The following is a 13672-nucleotide window of genomic DNA, read 5'->3' as shown; positions in this document are numbered from 1 at the left end:
CGGGAATAGCCCATGCGTCATTGGATACTTGCTTTCCCCGCAATCCATCCGCATGGGACCTTGTGAGCGCAAACAGCTTCTTTGGGGAAATGATCGACGCACCAGGCTGGTTTGGGCAAGAGACGTGAACTAGTCCGTGCGGAGCGTAAACCTTCCGTCCAGGTGCAACGCCACTGCCATATGAAGAGCTACCAAGCAGGTACGCATCAATAGTCCCGTAGCAAATGCGAACTCGCTTTCGGACATGGCTCCTAACTACCTATCTTGCCCCGCCTAGACCTCAGAACATCGCCGCCGATCGACTCCGGGGTATGTCGATCATCGACTACACACTGCGAGGTCAGGGGTGGAAGCAATGTCTCAGCCAATCGAGGTGCGCGGATATTGAAGACTTGCTGGCGGAGATGTAGGGTTTTGACAGCGTGCAAGGAAGTTGCCTCGGTCCCGATCTACGTCTCTCGATCTAGGAACAGAAGTTGGATAGGAGATGAGGGCAAAATATTATAAGTAGAAGACTCAGACGACAGAAGAAGATCATCCTCTCAGGTCATCTCGAGTAAACCACAACAGTACACTTCGGGATTACTATTCATCATGCATACTCTTTCTCTTCTCCTCCTCCAGGCCTCAGGTGCCATGAGCTACGGCTGGGTCGCTGGCCAACCTGGTGTCAACTCCAGGTTGTTCGCACGCAACGCCGAAGTCAAGCGCCAGGCCAACTGCCCTTTCAACCCTGTTCACAAGGGCGCTGCTCCATACGTTGCTCCTTACACCTACTCTGGAGCTAAGAACGGTGTTCCCGGTAGCCAGAAGGGTGGTATCAAGGTGCCAGCAGACGGCGACAAGGCTCACGCCTACACTGCTCCTGGATCCAACGACATCCGTGGACCCTGCCCAGGATTGAACGCAGCAGCCAACGTAAGTAGCATCCACTGCGAGTACTATACATTTGCTAATTGAAGGCAGCACAACTTCCTTTCACACGATGGTATTACCAACTTCCAGGAGTTGGTCGACGCCCAGCAGAATGTCTACAACGTAGGATACGACCTTTCCGTCCTCCTCGCTGTCCTCGGTATTGAAGCTGGTGGTGATGTGCTCTCCGGACGTCTCAGTATCGGATGCGATGCTACGTCTCGCACTGCCACACTCCCTCTTCTGGGCAGCCAGCCCGGTCTTGATGGCCACAACAAGTTCGAGGCCGATTCTTCGCTCACACGCAACGACTTCTTCCTTGCCAACGGAGACAACTACAGCTTCAACGGCACTTTGTTCGCGCAGATGAAGGCGGTCGCCGACACCACTTCCGGTGGAAAGTTCGATCGTGAGGCCCTCGCCAAGTACCGCAGCAACCGGTACGACGACTCTGTCGCAGAGAACCCCAACTTCTACTTCGGTCCCCTCTCGCTTCTCCTTTACGGAGCTGCGTCCTTCCTTTACGAGCTCTTCCCCAGCTACGGTGACAAGGGTGTCCCAGATCTCGCAACCATGAAGTCCTTCTTCGGTGCCGTTGAGGACTCTTCTGCCCCAGGTGGCTGGCGTCACGTCCCCGAGCGCATTCCCGAGAACTGGTTCTCGCGTGTCGAGCCCTACAAGAACATGGATGTTACCAACGAGATTCTTGCTCAGTACGTCAAGTACCCCAAGCTATTCGGTGGCAACGTTGGCAAGGGCAACTTCGACGCTCTCTCTACTCCATTCGATATCATCGTCGACGGAAAGCTGCCCAGCGATGCTACCGCTGCTCAGCTTACTTGCCTGCTTTACCAGCTGGCTGTCAACCTCATTCCCAGCACCGTCAGCAGCGTTACCGACCTCACAGATGCGTTGATCGACTTCTCCGCCGGAAAGTTGAACCCCATCTTCAAGGATGCTGGTTGCCCCTTGATGGTTAGCAAGTAAATCACGCTTGACTGTTGAGCATGCCAGCAGCTGTTACAGCGCAGGCTAAGCTCCAGTTGAGGTACAGTCCTTAGTGAACCATGATGTTTGAGAGCGAGGCTTAACCTCATGCCACTAAGGACATCAAGTCCTTGGGTGAAGTAAATAGTAAAACTAATTGCAATCCATTACATCTTATCAAACTTCTATAATGAGCCGAGTGATGCAGCATCAATGTAAATAACCCCTAAAGTTTACGAATTCCAAATGAAAAGTGTCTCGGGTTTACTTCCGTGGTCAAGCGCGTAAAATAACGGACTACCTATCTAGGTAGGTAGCTTAGCGGTCTTGACGTCATGGACCTTCAAAGACCAGCCTCAAATCTCGAGTCTGTGCATCATGCTTCGCAATACAATTCCTATCAGGTGCGTACAGCAATTTTGCTCGCATACAACGCGTGCGATGTGATGAGCGCGGTGATCTATTGTTGTGACTTTTGCTGAGCTTTCCATGGATACACTTGAGAACTTGGCTTTCGGATCCAGAGAATGGGTAAATCGAAAGAGCAGTTTTGCAACAATTCCATGGCGTGTATTCTTTCCCATCGTATATGTAACCCAGGTACCACTATGGTGAAAGAACAGTTCGGTAGTGTACTTTGATCAAAAGACGAAAAGTGGAAGTCTGAAAATTCCCATAAGGGGGAGAGATGCATTAAATCAACACCGGGGGTGCTTTGACAGTCACCAAAATACCTCACAAACAACTCTCCTGTGTGTACAGCCCGAAAACACCACCGCTGGATATCGATATGGTCTCCGATCCCGACCGCCCGTCGTACACGCTTCTCCTCGTTAGCATTGCATGCTTTCGCCGTCCGTATGAAGGATGAGAAATTACACCCAGGAAATTGTCGAGACCGGTCAGAAAATTGACACAAAAGATGCAAGATATGGGTATCCTGCCCTGCTACGTGATCAAGACATCCACGTGGGCACTGCATCAGACCAAACGACAAAGCGCCACATCAAGTATAAGAGACAGTCACTGATCTCATCTCATTCAGTCATCCTCCATACGTACACCAGAAGCATGGCCCTTCAACTGTTGCCCACAGATACGCACGAGCAACAGCTCGCAAAGTATGTCCACGCCATCGACAATCTCACGCGAAGATGCACATTCGACAGTGTAGAGATATCCTACCTCCCACGCAGCGCTGTGGACACCCTCACAAGTCGTCAAGACATCACCGTATTCATAACCAAGAGCACTTACCCACAGGATGAAGTGTCCTCTGTTCATGATGCTATCGCTCTTATAGATCTAATCGAATGGAAGAGTAAGAAACTCTTCCTCCTCGCCATCAAGCTAGGACTCAGTCTGGAATTCCTCTCTACACTCTTAGATGAGATGGATGATGATGATCTTCCTATTGCGCAGGAAAAACACTACAAGATGAGTGAAAATTATCGGATCAGCATGTTCGAATTTCTTCGAAACCAAGCGCTGGTATGTGCGCCAGTACTTGATACAGAGAAATTTGATCAAGTGGTTCAATACGTATCTTGCATCCCGTTTTCAGCGGTCCACGTCGTTCGGGAAGGAGGTGTTTATGATGTGTCATTCGATCCGGAGTATCTCAGGCAGGGGAATGGGAAAGTGTGGAGGATGGAAGTCTTTGGGAGTGCAGAAGAGGCAGATGTTCAGAGGCCTCGATTCCAGTGGGGCTTTATATGTGAGGGAAGGTGGCATTTCTTTCGTGAAAAGCCGAACGGAGACGTCGATCTTGAAGGGGGCGAGGGCGACACACCCGAGGTTATGGATGTGCCGGACGTGAAGAATTTGCCAGGATATGTTGGTCGCTGGCAGTGAATGAGCACGCAAATTTGCTGACGGCTTGGGCGTGATGAGTTTGTGGAATAGCAATCGTGAGCTTTAATTGCCTGAGCTGTTCACTGGAGTATACATGACTCTAGGCTGCACCAGTCTAGTCTCTCAAGCTCTCATCTGTCAGACTCAAAAAATCTATGGCATCATCAATAACCATACCAACGACCATACCTTATACCTCTCAATACATCCACATCCAACACTTCATACAGCAAAATACCATAAAGTGCGCCATCTTCGGCAAAGAAAACTTCTTCCTCCCCCCAGCCGCCATAAATGCTCTTGCCACGCACGAGAATATCAGAGAAGTAGTGAATTGCGATTCCGATCTTAAAAAGATACACTTCCCTGACCACAGCCGCTCATTTCTCACCTTTCGAGTCTATAAGCATGCACAGAAGCTATTTGTACTCGCCATCGCAGAGGATTTGGGTATGCTTTTCCTTCGCGATCTACTACGAGGAAAGCGTGCAGTAGACGAATATTTACCTCTCGATATGAACACTCGTGTCCGAGACGAAAACGACGTGTCCTGGTCCGACGTTGATACGCAGGGATTTCTGAATAAACAGAAACTCGTTTGCGCGCCGAGCTTTGTTATGGGCTCGTATAATCACAGTGTTGGTCGTCAGTTCGGTCTACCAATCGTAGAGGCGAGAAGGGTAGCTGGGAGGGAGGACGAAGAGAGAGAGGTATACGAGGTGAAGTTCCATGACGAGTATTTGAAGCCTTCGGAATCTGCAGAGCCCGGTGAAGAATTGTTGCTGGGGAGGATGTTCTTGATGAGACGTTTTGCGAACAGAGGTGAGGCGACGAGAGACAATAGCTTTGACAATGCTGTGTTTGGATTCAGCTACAAGGGAATGTACCATTTAGTAGGCAACCCTTAATCTTCACCGTCATAGGAGCGAAAGAACCAAACCGCGCTGATCAAGGGGTACACTGGCTTGGTAATGATGACACATGCACGCGAGCTGACTTGATATTGTGTAACCATAAGCTAACATGCGTAAGAGATACGAAATATACCAACTTTCAGTACGACCTCGTGTGACATGAAGCTGAACGCCTTGGCTCCTGTTTCAAACTCTTACGAATCTATTGCCAATAATTTTGTGGCCAGCAGAAAGAGAAAGATTCCCTGCTTGAATGGCCTTTAGATATAGCGCATTTGTAGCCAATAATCGGGAATGATGCAGTACGAAGACGAGCAAGACGCTACGGGAAGCCAACGACAAATAGCCATCTTGTCAGATAGACTCGTGAAAGCAATACTACATGGGTCTGGGAAGATAAGCCCAAGACGAAAGCCGCAACAGAGACGTTCATGCGTCCCTAGACTGCGATCATGATCGAAGACCCACACGTACAGTGCTCAATACACAGTCTAGAGTCAGCTACCAGCCGATGGCGTATTCATCATCGGTACATCTTCTGTTTCGCACACCTGCACGCTGCACAGATTTCTGCCGTTACTCAACGCCTACAATCTCTTCTCATCATCGGTAAGCTGGAGAAGTTTTCTCGGCTAGTTGTCCAGATGCTAATGTCGCACAACCACACCTCAGCTAGCGTAGTCTGTTAGCATACAGCGTCTATCCGAGTAGTCCGATGTGTGTGTAGGAGCAATGCAAAATTGATCGAGATCGCGTGCATACAAGCAACGAAGATCACTTGTTGAATTGTCGATCGGACCAAGATCGGCCGGGGCAACGTTGTGATCTGTTGCCGGGGGTTTGATCCTTCACACATACGTTCTTGGTACGCATACCGTTGGCGAGAAACTTGCCGCTGCCTTTGAACGATGACGATGTGTTGCAGACTGGGCGGACGGCAAAAGCATCTCGACGTCTTCTAGTGTACCATAAGCAAGCTTGACATCGGATACGCACAGAGGTCAACGCATGAGCCTTCTACCGAGCATGTAATCCCAGATGCCGATACAGGTCTGTTGGCACGTAAGAGCGAAGGATTCTGCAATCTAGAACAATGCGGTAATCCTCGGTCCTGGGCGATCCACCATGTTTGGTAGACTTGCTCAAGCCAAACCCGGCGAACCATAGGAACTGAAAGAGCAGTGCATCAGAAGTGCCGTAGCGCCAACTCCTGTTCTGCGGCTTTCCCCGTTGAACCGGAATCTCTCTCCAAGTGATCATGAGAAGCAAGCCATTTAGTGGTGACGAAATCAAGGTTCTCATATTGCGCACGAGAAACACCCCAGACCTTGTGTGAAGACGCGCGGTCGGGCAGGACGGGTGAACGTCAGTCGTTCGATGAGCGTGCTGCCGAGAAGCGAACGATGAAAACTCTTTTGCTACCCAAGAGCGAGACTGAGTTACTCACCACACACATGTGATAGGCCGCGATGGGATGGGTGTGGAGATGGATAGGTATCGCAATCGATAAGTGGATAAGGTAGGGCGCAAATTCTCGCACATGGCTGCCGCGCGGAACCAGTGCCGCCCAGTAGGACAACGCCGAAGGTGCAGCAGCCCCACAATTCATTTCCAGCGCATGCTGACGGCTTGTGAATGCCATCATCACAAAGTCCAGAAGCTGTGGAGTTGGCAGCGTGCAGAACAAAGCGAGCGAACGACAGCTTTCGTTGAGACGGTCCGGCAGAAGAACCGCAGGAGGATATGTCACCTTGACGCTGTGACGGCTCGCCAACCGGTCTCACGTTGCGAATCGGCGCACAGCAAGTTGGAGCTGGCGCTGGCAGGCAGTGGAGCGTACGCAGCCAATGGTGAGTACGGAGAGGCAAAGTCTGAATAACGAGAGCGTGTCCACATAGCCACGCGCCGCCGTCGCCATACCGCTTCTGCGTTCTAGCCCATCTGCTGTCAGTCCAGGGAGACATGGCGCGACTCCTTGCGATACACGTGTGTAGCATTTCCCCAAGACAGGTTCAGTCAAAGCGGTCGGTGCCTCATCTGCGATGATGACATGTGCCCGAACGAGGCGCAGACACGCTGTGCCTGGGATGTTTCGTTTACCGGCTTCAGCTCCAGCCATGCCCCTGGCGGAAGAGGGCGCGAAGAGCTCCGCGATGCAGTGATCGTCAGGCACGGCGTTGTGATTGGCTGACTGTGTCCGTCGCCATGCCACTTGCGGAAGCATGAAACCCGTCAGCTTGCGATATTTTGAGCTTGGCCATATTTAGCTGGAAACCAGCGCACTGTCAGTGTAAGGAAAAAGAAGGCAATCGATAGAGGTGGGAGGGCCCTTGGCAAGCGCATGCACATGAACACAAGGAAAAGGAAGTCTGGAGTTCGTTGCGGTGGAGATGAGCGCCGACAATTTCGAAGGAGCGAAGGCCATGGGCGAATGAGCGTGGTAGTGGGTCGACGACTCGAGCTTGTTTGCGGTGTTGTTGAGGCCGCCATGGCACGCCGTTCCACCAGCAGCCGGCCCGGAGTGGCAGGCCCCCCGATGACAGAAGCAGGCTAGATGCGTCGTGGTGAGCGGAGGATGCGATGCACAAGCGATGGCACCAGGCACGTTGCCAGGGGCCGGCCTAGTGCCGGCCCTAGCGTAAAAGCTCGTGGGAATCCACTCTGCCCACCTTTCCTTCACTCACTAACCCACACCATCACCCACACACTCTTTCTATATTTCAACCTGCTCCCTCCCTCCTGTAACACTCATTCTACAGGCTCGAGGTCTTCTTGTTCATTCATTCACTCCCTAAAGACATTCTGTCTTCAACACTGTCATTCCTGACACAATACATTGTCAACGCGACAACTCACAATACCACTCATTCGAACTGCTAGTCGGTTCTGTCACTCCTGCAAATCCCCAACAAACACCTATAGCACCATTCCTTCAGCTATCCAATACTACCAACCGTCAAAATGAAGACATCCGCTGTCCTCGCTTCTATCCTTTTCGGCTCCTACGCCGTGGCTGCGCCTTTCGACAGACGCGCCCTTGTCTACAAGACCGAGGTCGTCACTGAGACCGTCGTTGTCTACACCACTATCTGGGACGACGAGACGACCGCTCAGCCCACTACCACCAGCGCTGGCGAATTCTACGAGCAGCCCAGCAAGCCTTCCACCACCAGCACTGTAGTCGTGCCCTCGTCTTCTGCTGTGGTCACTCCCCAGGCTGCTCCTACCAAGGCCGCCCCCACCTCCTCCAAAGCTGCTCCAGCCTACACTCCTGTTGTTCCCGAGAAGCCCTCCAGCGTCTACACCCCTCCTGTGGAGACCCCTACTTCCGTCTACACTCCTCCTGCTCCCACCACTCCTGCTCCTGCCCCAGTCTCCTCGTACGTCGCGCCTCCTCCTGCGCCTGAGCCAACCACTACCGCAGCCCCCGAGCCAGTCTACTCTCAAGCTCCTGCTCCTGCTCCCTCAAGCGCTGCCCCTAGCTACGGCTCTGGTGGCGTAACTTCTGGTGAATCTTTCGACGATGTCGAGATTACCGTCTACGACATGAACGTTGGCGACCTTGGTGCTTGCGGTGAGCTCCAGACCGATGATTCCAAGGTCGTCGCCATCAGCATCGGTGCCTGGAACGCCATGGGCGGAAGCATCCACGATGTCATGACCGGCGAGTCTTCCAACCCATGGTGCGGAAAGCAAATCGAGATTGAGTACCAAGGCAAGACTGCCACAGCCAAGATCATGGACATGTGCCCTGGCTGCGTCAACAAGTACGACATCGATCTCTCCCGCTCTGTCTGGTCTGAGCTTGGCCTGTCTGAGACTACCCGCTACCACGGCGTCAACTGGAAGATCATCTAAACGTCTTCCTCAGCCACGCCACGATCCATATACCCAAGATTCTGATATCTCGCTAGCGCAGGCAGGGTCAGCGCTTTGCACGACCAAGTTACGACTCATTTTTTCACGCATCAGTCAGGGACCGGTGACCGGAGTACACGGAAAGGGAACCGTCAGATACCGCGGTTCTTGTTCAGCTTTGCTCTTCTAGATTTCGCCTTGCCATCTTGTTGCATAGCAGATCCCATGATGTATATGGGGATACTTTGCGCATTGGAGGGCTCATTCTCACATTTCTTGTCGCTCTTTGACTACAGCGGGCTTGCCCTGCTTTTCTTCACTTCCTTGTATAAGACTTTAGGGCTGGTGTATGGGAGAACATCTTAGATACCCATACAAGTTGGACATCGGAGGTTCACATCTACCAAAAGAAAATACATGACGCATTGCGCAACTTCAAAATCATCCTCTTACTGCATTAACGTGAATGATTATGATAGTCGCATTGTCTGTGCTAACCTCCTTCTACGGCATCGGCAAAACGCTTGACAGTGGCTAATACGACATCCCCTGATAATACGAGCTGAGCTATTAACGAACGCGCAAGCACTCGACTCATGCCGATGCGACGATGTGGCTGCGCCTCACGCCTAGCCACCGTGCGTACTTTGCCAAAAGGAAGCGCCGATGCCTCCGAAAATACAACGCTGGGCCGCAATGCATGCTACCTTCATCCCTCCATCACACTCTCCTAAGCAAGGCTACTCAGCCACAGATCTCAGATGCAGACCGACCTTGTGAAATTTCGATCCGCAAAAGAAATGAGACTTCTGGCCATTTGCGAAGACGTCGCGACAAGCACACAAAGAAAACACTGAACGCCTGACGTCCAAACAACGCTTGCGGCTCGTTTCAGAAGGAACCAAGTTGCGATGTGCGAGGTGTTTGCCCCTTGGTAATTTCACAATGCGCCGGGGGAGGGTCTAGCACGGGATGTTGGTGCTTTGCTGGGCTCCACATGTTGGCTGTTTCAACCGTGAACACTAGTTTGGTTTTCTCAGTCGGAAGTTTTGTGCGTGTTGAAGTTTGTTGTAGACCGACGTTGTTCCGGCTGGAAATATGACTAAAGGACAAACGCTGTGTTGATCATGTTTTGTTCGCGGTTGATGGACAACGCAACTGCCCCCTTGAGAGTGCCAGCAAGGATGACATCATCGTGACCGTGGACCAACACAACAATAACCAACAGTAAGGAACGAACGACGAGATGTTTGTAATGCGCATCCAACACAAGTAAATTGCGTGCCAACGTTTCTGAAAGCTGATCCACAACCGCAACAATTTATCCAGAATGGCGAACCGCCTCTCTCACTCTCTCGATGAGATTGAAGCGCACACTCCCGCGATCAAGTCCCAAGATGCGGACAGCGATGTCACCTCCAAGAACGGCGAGCAGATAAAAGAAGGCGACCATGTATACACGCGGATAAGAGGTGGAAGGCACGAGGGCGATGTAAGCTATTCACGCCTGCATCTGCAGCACGTAAGCCTCACAGGCTAGAGCTGACACCATGAGAAGGTAGACAAGATCTTGGCCAACCAAGAAGAAGCTGATGCAGAGGGCGTAAAGCACCCACCAAAAGTACGTCTCCAGAATCTGCTAAGGGAGAAGTAGCGACAACAAGACACTAATCTGATTGACCAGGTGCTATTCACAGATCAGAAGGGGAAAGCTGTAGCGCACAATCCAGGTACACTCGATGTGACGGATAAAGCCTAACGAAACGGTTCTTTTCAAAGTCCCAGACTATATCCGCAGGCAATATAGGACAAAGGTCTTGTCTCCAGATGTTCCTCACCGCAGCGAAACTGGGGATCAGAAAGAGAAGCGGCTCTAGAGTAAAGTAGAGCGCAGCGATTTCCATACATGATACCTACATTCCATATCCCAAAATCTCCATCATCCGTCTCCAAATCTAGACAATCACCCATACCCCGAAAACACCTCCCTGTCCATCTGCACAACGTTTACCCGCTTCCCCAAACCTAACCCTCAGCGCACCCACGCAAAACACCCATCTTTTAACCGCCGGGAGACGCAGCATTCCACAGCTCGCTTCTTTCCTACCGAAACCGGTAGCTGAGCTGATGCACCCGGGTGTGAGTTTTACCAGCACTCATCCGGTGGTCAAAAGAAAGTTTCTTTGTGCGCGCGCTGGTTCGCGTGGGAAAATGCGAGGCGTGTGGTGCCATGCGTTGTCTTATCGAGCGCTATCTCACGTGCGCGCCTTGTGCCAACGTGGTTAGGCACGTGGAGGGCTGCTGTTGGCGAGCCGAGGCTTTGGGTTGCCAGCTGTCCGTGGCGTGGTGAGTTGCGCCCGAGATTCCTCCGTTGGAGCCCGCGTTGGCTGCGAGAAATAAGCAAACATCTCCCACGCTGAATACGAGAATTTGTTGGTAGTGTTAGAGGAAGTAGCTGGGTTGTGACGTATTGGCGGGGTGTTGGTGGGTTTGTTGAGCATGCAGGGTAAGTAGTAATGGACGGCTGCGATGCCAAAAGTAAAGTAAAAGCTGAAAGACTACTGCATATTGTTCGTTGAACACGTCGTGGAGTGGTGAAGGTAACCGCTTCAAGAAGCTCCCGACACTTGAATGTTTGTAAAGAATGTCTATTTTGACAAGTTCGCAGGCTTCAGTCACGCCTACGTTAATCTGCTCGTCATAGACGCTCGTTCTTTGCGGCAGGAGAATGTAGTCGTCCTCATTCCTGGAGGATGAGCCAAATGCACAGCATGGAAACAGATCATCACAAGGGTTGTTCCGACCTTGATGTAAGTTCGACAATTGTTCTTCAGAATATAGCTGTGTTATCAATTGTTTGTGATTTTTCCTCGAATTACAAACGTAGTAGTCCGTATCGCCATACAGTAACCTCATACAGTGCCAGCCGATGGCAGTCTCCCTAATCTTCATCTCGTCCCGAGCATCGATCTTGATGGGTATAGAATGAAAGTAATACCAGTACTTGTCGCTTTTGACCCCAAACCCCAATCTCATAAAGCAAATCATCGCAGTCCGCATGCAGTGCGCCTCGAGGCGCGTGTGGGTATATATGTACACCAGCTCATCCGGCGTATCCGGGTCCGAGCCTTCTTTTATCGTCGCTTCATCGTGCCTCCTTGATCTATGCGAATGCGCTGGCACCACCAGACTCGAGTAGTTCGATCTCGGCCATGGTCATGGATGGGCTCTGGAAGCGTGCGGGCAGCTCGGAGCGGTCGAAGTATAGGCCCTTGCCTGCCTCGATGGGGCCAAGGTTCCTGCCGGCTGCGCCGCCAATGTGGCCACCAACAAAGGCGCTGGGGATGTGGTTGAGTGGGCCGTGTTGCTGCGCCTTCTTGCGGTAGGACGCGAAGGATGAGGGAAGCTCGCTCATGGGAGAGGCAGGGTGGACGTGCGGGGTGTGGTCGACCTCTGAAACGCAACGTTAGCTATCTATCATGACGCCGTGTGATGGCAATGCGTACTCTGAGGAGTGCTGCGCTTGCCCAAGAAGCGGATCATGGGCTGGCGAGCGAGGGCGCGTGTAGCGTTCATTGTGAAAGAGATGAAGTGGGGTTGTTGGTGGTGGTGTGATGTGCAGGTTGCGATTGGGATTGGAATCACTGAAAAGCTTGCGCAGAAGACTTCAGATGATGTTTAGTATTAGAGAAGCGAAGCAAGGCGATCTCGGGACAGATGCTGGTGGACGGACGACTTGTTGAGTTATTGAGGAGCAGGTAGGTTGAGGGGAGCCGCATAAATGTTGTTCGCGTTTGCGGAAGGAAGACTAGGTTGCGCCGAAGGCCGCGCCATGATTGCAAACCAACAACCCTCCCACTCACACGTGAGCGGCATCTCCCCACACTCGAATGAGCAGATGTCAGAGCAATGGGTATTTCTAAGCCAATTCCAGCGCAAGCCTCGGCGTTTGTGGGCTTACGCGCAACACTTGGAGTCGTTCTTGAACGTTCGCGGTCATAGCTCCCATGCCGCCCCGGTTGTCTTTTCCAAACTTTTACAAGTGCATCGCTCGCCGCCAATGACAACGCTGCACACGCCCGCTCGCCTTATCACCCCGCCGCCTTCTCCAGATCCTGACCAGCGGGAATTGCATATTGATATTCGCTTCTCCGACTGCGGTGCGGACGTGCGGACCCGACCTGCTCACCATGCACGAGTTGAGCCTCTACGGCCAGGTCACCTTTGCGCGCTATGAGCAGGTGCTGAACATCCTGGCGGGGGTTGCCATGATGCAGCCCCAGCGCGTCTTTGAGCGCCATGTCGTCTACAAGCCCACGCGCGAGCCTGAAGAGCCGGGCTCCAATCTTGGCCGTCGCGGCGGCACCCAGACTGTCGCGCAGAAGCAGGCCAAACAAGCTGCTCCCGTCGTCCTCTACCACACCCGGCTGGTCCAAAAGCTGTCGGAAGACGACTTTGCTGCTGAAGATGGCGTGCCGGAGGAGAGCGCAAAGGTCCTGTCCGCTGATGTAGACGATGGGGAAGAGCCAACATGGTCCTTCGTCTTCAGGGATGTACCGGATACTGGTGATAGAGGTGTCTCCATCCGCTTCACCAACACCACTGATTTGCTGTCTGGCGATCCACATGCCTTCATGATCGCCTCGGGACCCAACCAGTGAGATCTTCTCCCCGTCACTGCCTTCGCCTCTAACCCCAGCGCAGGTTTGTGACCGAGTTCTACGTTGAGGGCTACCGTTTCGTGCTCGGCAACGTCGTCATATTCCTCCACCGCATCCTCCACGAGCCCGGCATCCGCAACGTCCAGAAGAGCCCCAAGGCCACACTACCGACATGGAAAGGCCTAAAGCTTCTCGATCCAAGTGGTGTATACACACTTCAAGCTACGGTCCGTATTGAAGACTTCAACAACGCAGCCGTACTCGAGGAGGGGGTGAACGAGTTGAAGAAGTTCCAGGCGCAAATGAAGGGTTGCGTGAACTTGGACTTGCCAGATCGGCTCGCACTAGACCCCCGTGTCAAGTACAAGGCTCCTGCAGCTCCTGCTACCCAAGCACGGCCTAGGTGATGAACGGTCTCTTACTGACAGAGAGCAATGGATATGGACTGGGTATTCTCCAGATAGTAGTCACCACACAAAGGCT

At 52.3% G+C, this 13672-nt stretch overlaps 5 protein-coding genes across 5 annotated transcripts; 4 read left to right on the top strand and 1 right to left on the bottom strand.

Moving 5' to 3' along the window:
* Positions 1 to 594: 594 nt before the first annotated feature.
* J4E85_003117 (uncharacterized protein) lies at positions 595 to 1902 on the top strand (the record flags this gene model as incomplete). Its single annotated transcript, XM_051467390.1, has 2 exons — positions 595 to 918; positions 967 to 1902. The coding sequence occupies 2 exons, from the start codon at positions 595 to 597 to the stop codon at positions 1900 to 1902; spliced, it is 1260 nt and encodes a 419-aa protein (XP_051328549.1).
* Positions 1903 to 7631: 5729 nt separating this feature from the next.
* Positions 7632 to 8528, top strand: J4E85_003116 (uncharacterized protein; the record flags this gene model as incomplete). The annotated part of the gene is made up of 1 exon (XM_051467389.1): positions 7632 to 8528. One exon carries the CDS (start codon positions 7632 to 7634, stop codon positions 8526 to 8528), a length of 897 nt encoding a protein of 298 aa, XP_051328548.1.
* Positions 8529 to 9858: 1330 nt separating this feature from the next.
* Positions 9859 to 10182, top strand: J4E85_003115 (uncharacterized protein; the record flags this gene model as incomplete). The annotated part of the gene is made up of 2 exons (XM_051467388.1): positions 9859 to 10020; positions 10084 to 10182. The coding sequence occupies 2 exons, from the start codon at positions 9859 to 9861 to the stop codon at positions 10180 to 10182; spliced, it is 261 nt and encodes an 86-aa protein (XP_051328547.1).
* Positions 10183 to 11691: 1509 nt separating this feature from the next.
* J4E85_003114 (uncharacterized protein) lies at positions 11692 to 12104 on the bottom strand (the record flags this gene model as incomplete). The annotated part of the gene is made up of 2 exons (XM_051467387.1): positions 11692 to 11981; positions 12035 to 12104. 2 exons carry the CDS (start codon positions 12102 to 12104, stop codon positions 11692 to 11694), a joined length of 360 nt encoding a protein of 119 aa, XP_051328546.1.
* Positions 12105 to 12718: 614 nt separating this feature from the next.
* On the top strand, positions 12719 to 13596 carry J4E85_003113 (uncharacterized protein; the record flags this gene model as incomplete). Its single annotated transcript, XM_051467386.1, has 2 exons — positions 12719 to 13185; positions 13233 to 13596. The coding sequence occupies 2 exons, from the start codon at positions 12719 to 12721 to the stop codon at positions 13594 to 13596; spliced, it is 831 nt and encodes a 276-aa protein (XP_051328545.1).
* Between the last annotated feature and the right edge of the window lie 76 nt (positions 13597 to 13672).

This window comes from Alternaria conjuncta (assembly GCF_024043145.1).
Source record: "Alternaria conjuncta strain BMP 0040 chromosome Unknown scaffold_4, whole genome shotgun sequence".
NCBI classification, from domain to species: Eukaryota; Fungi; Ascomycota; class Dothideomycetes; order Pleosporales; family Pleosporaceae; genus Alternaria; species Alternaria conjuncta.
The sequence above is the reverse complement of the archived record's forward strand: the minus strand, read 5'-3'. Positions and strand labels throughout refer to the sequence as shown.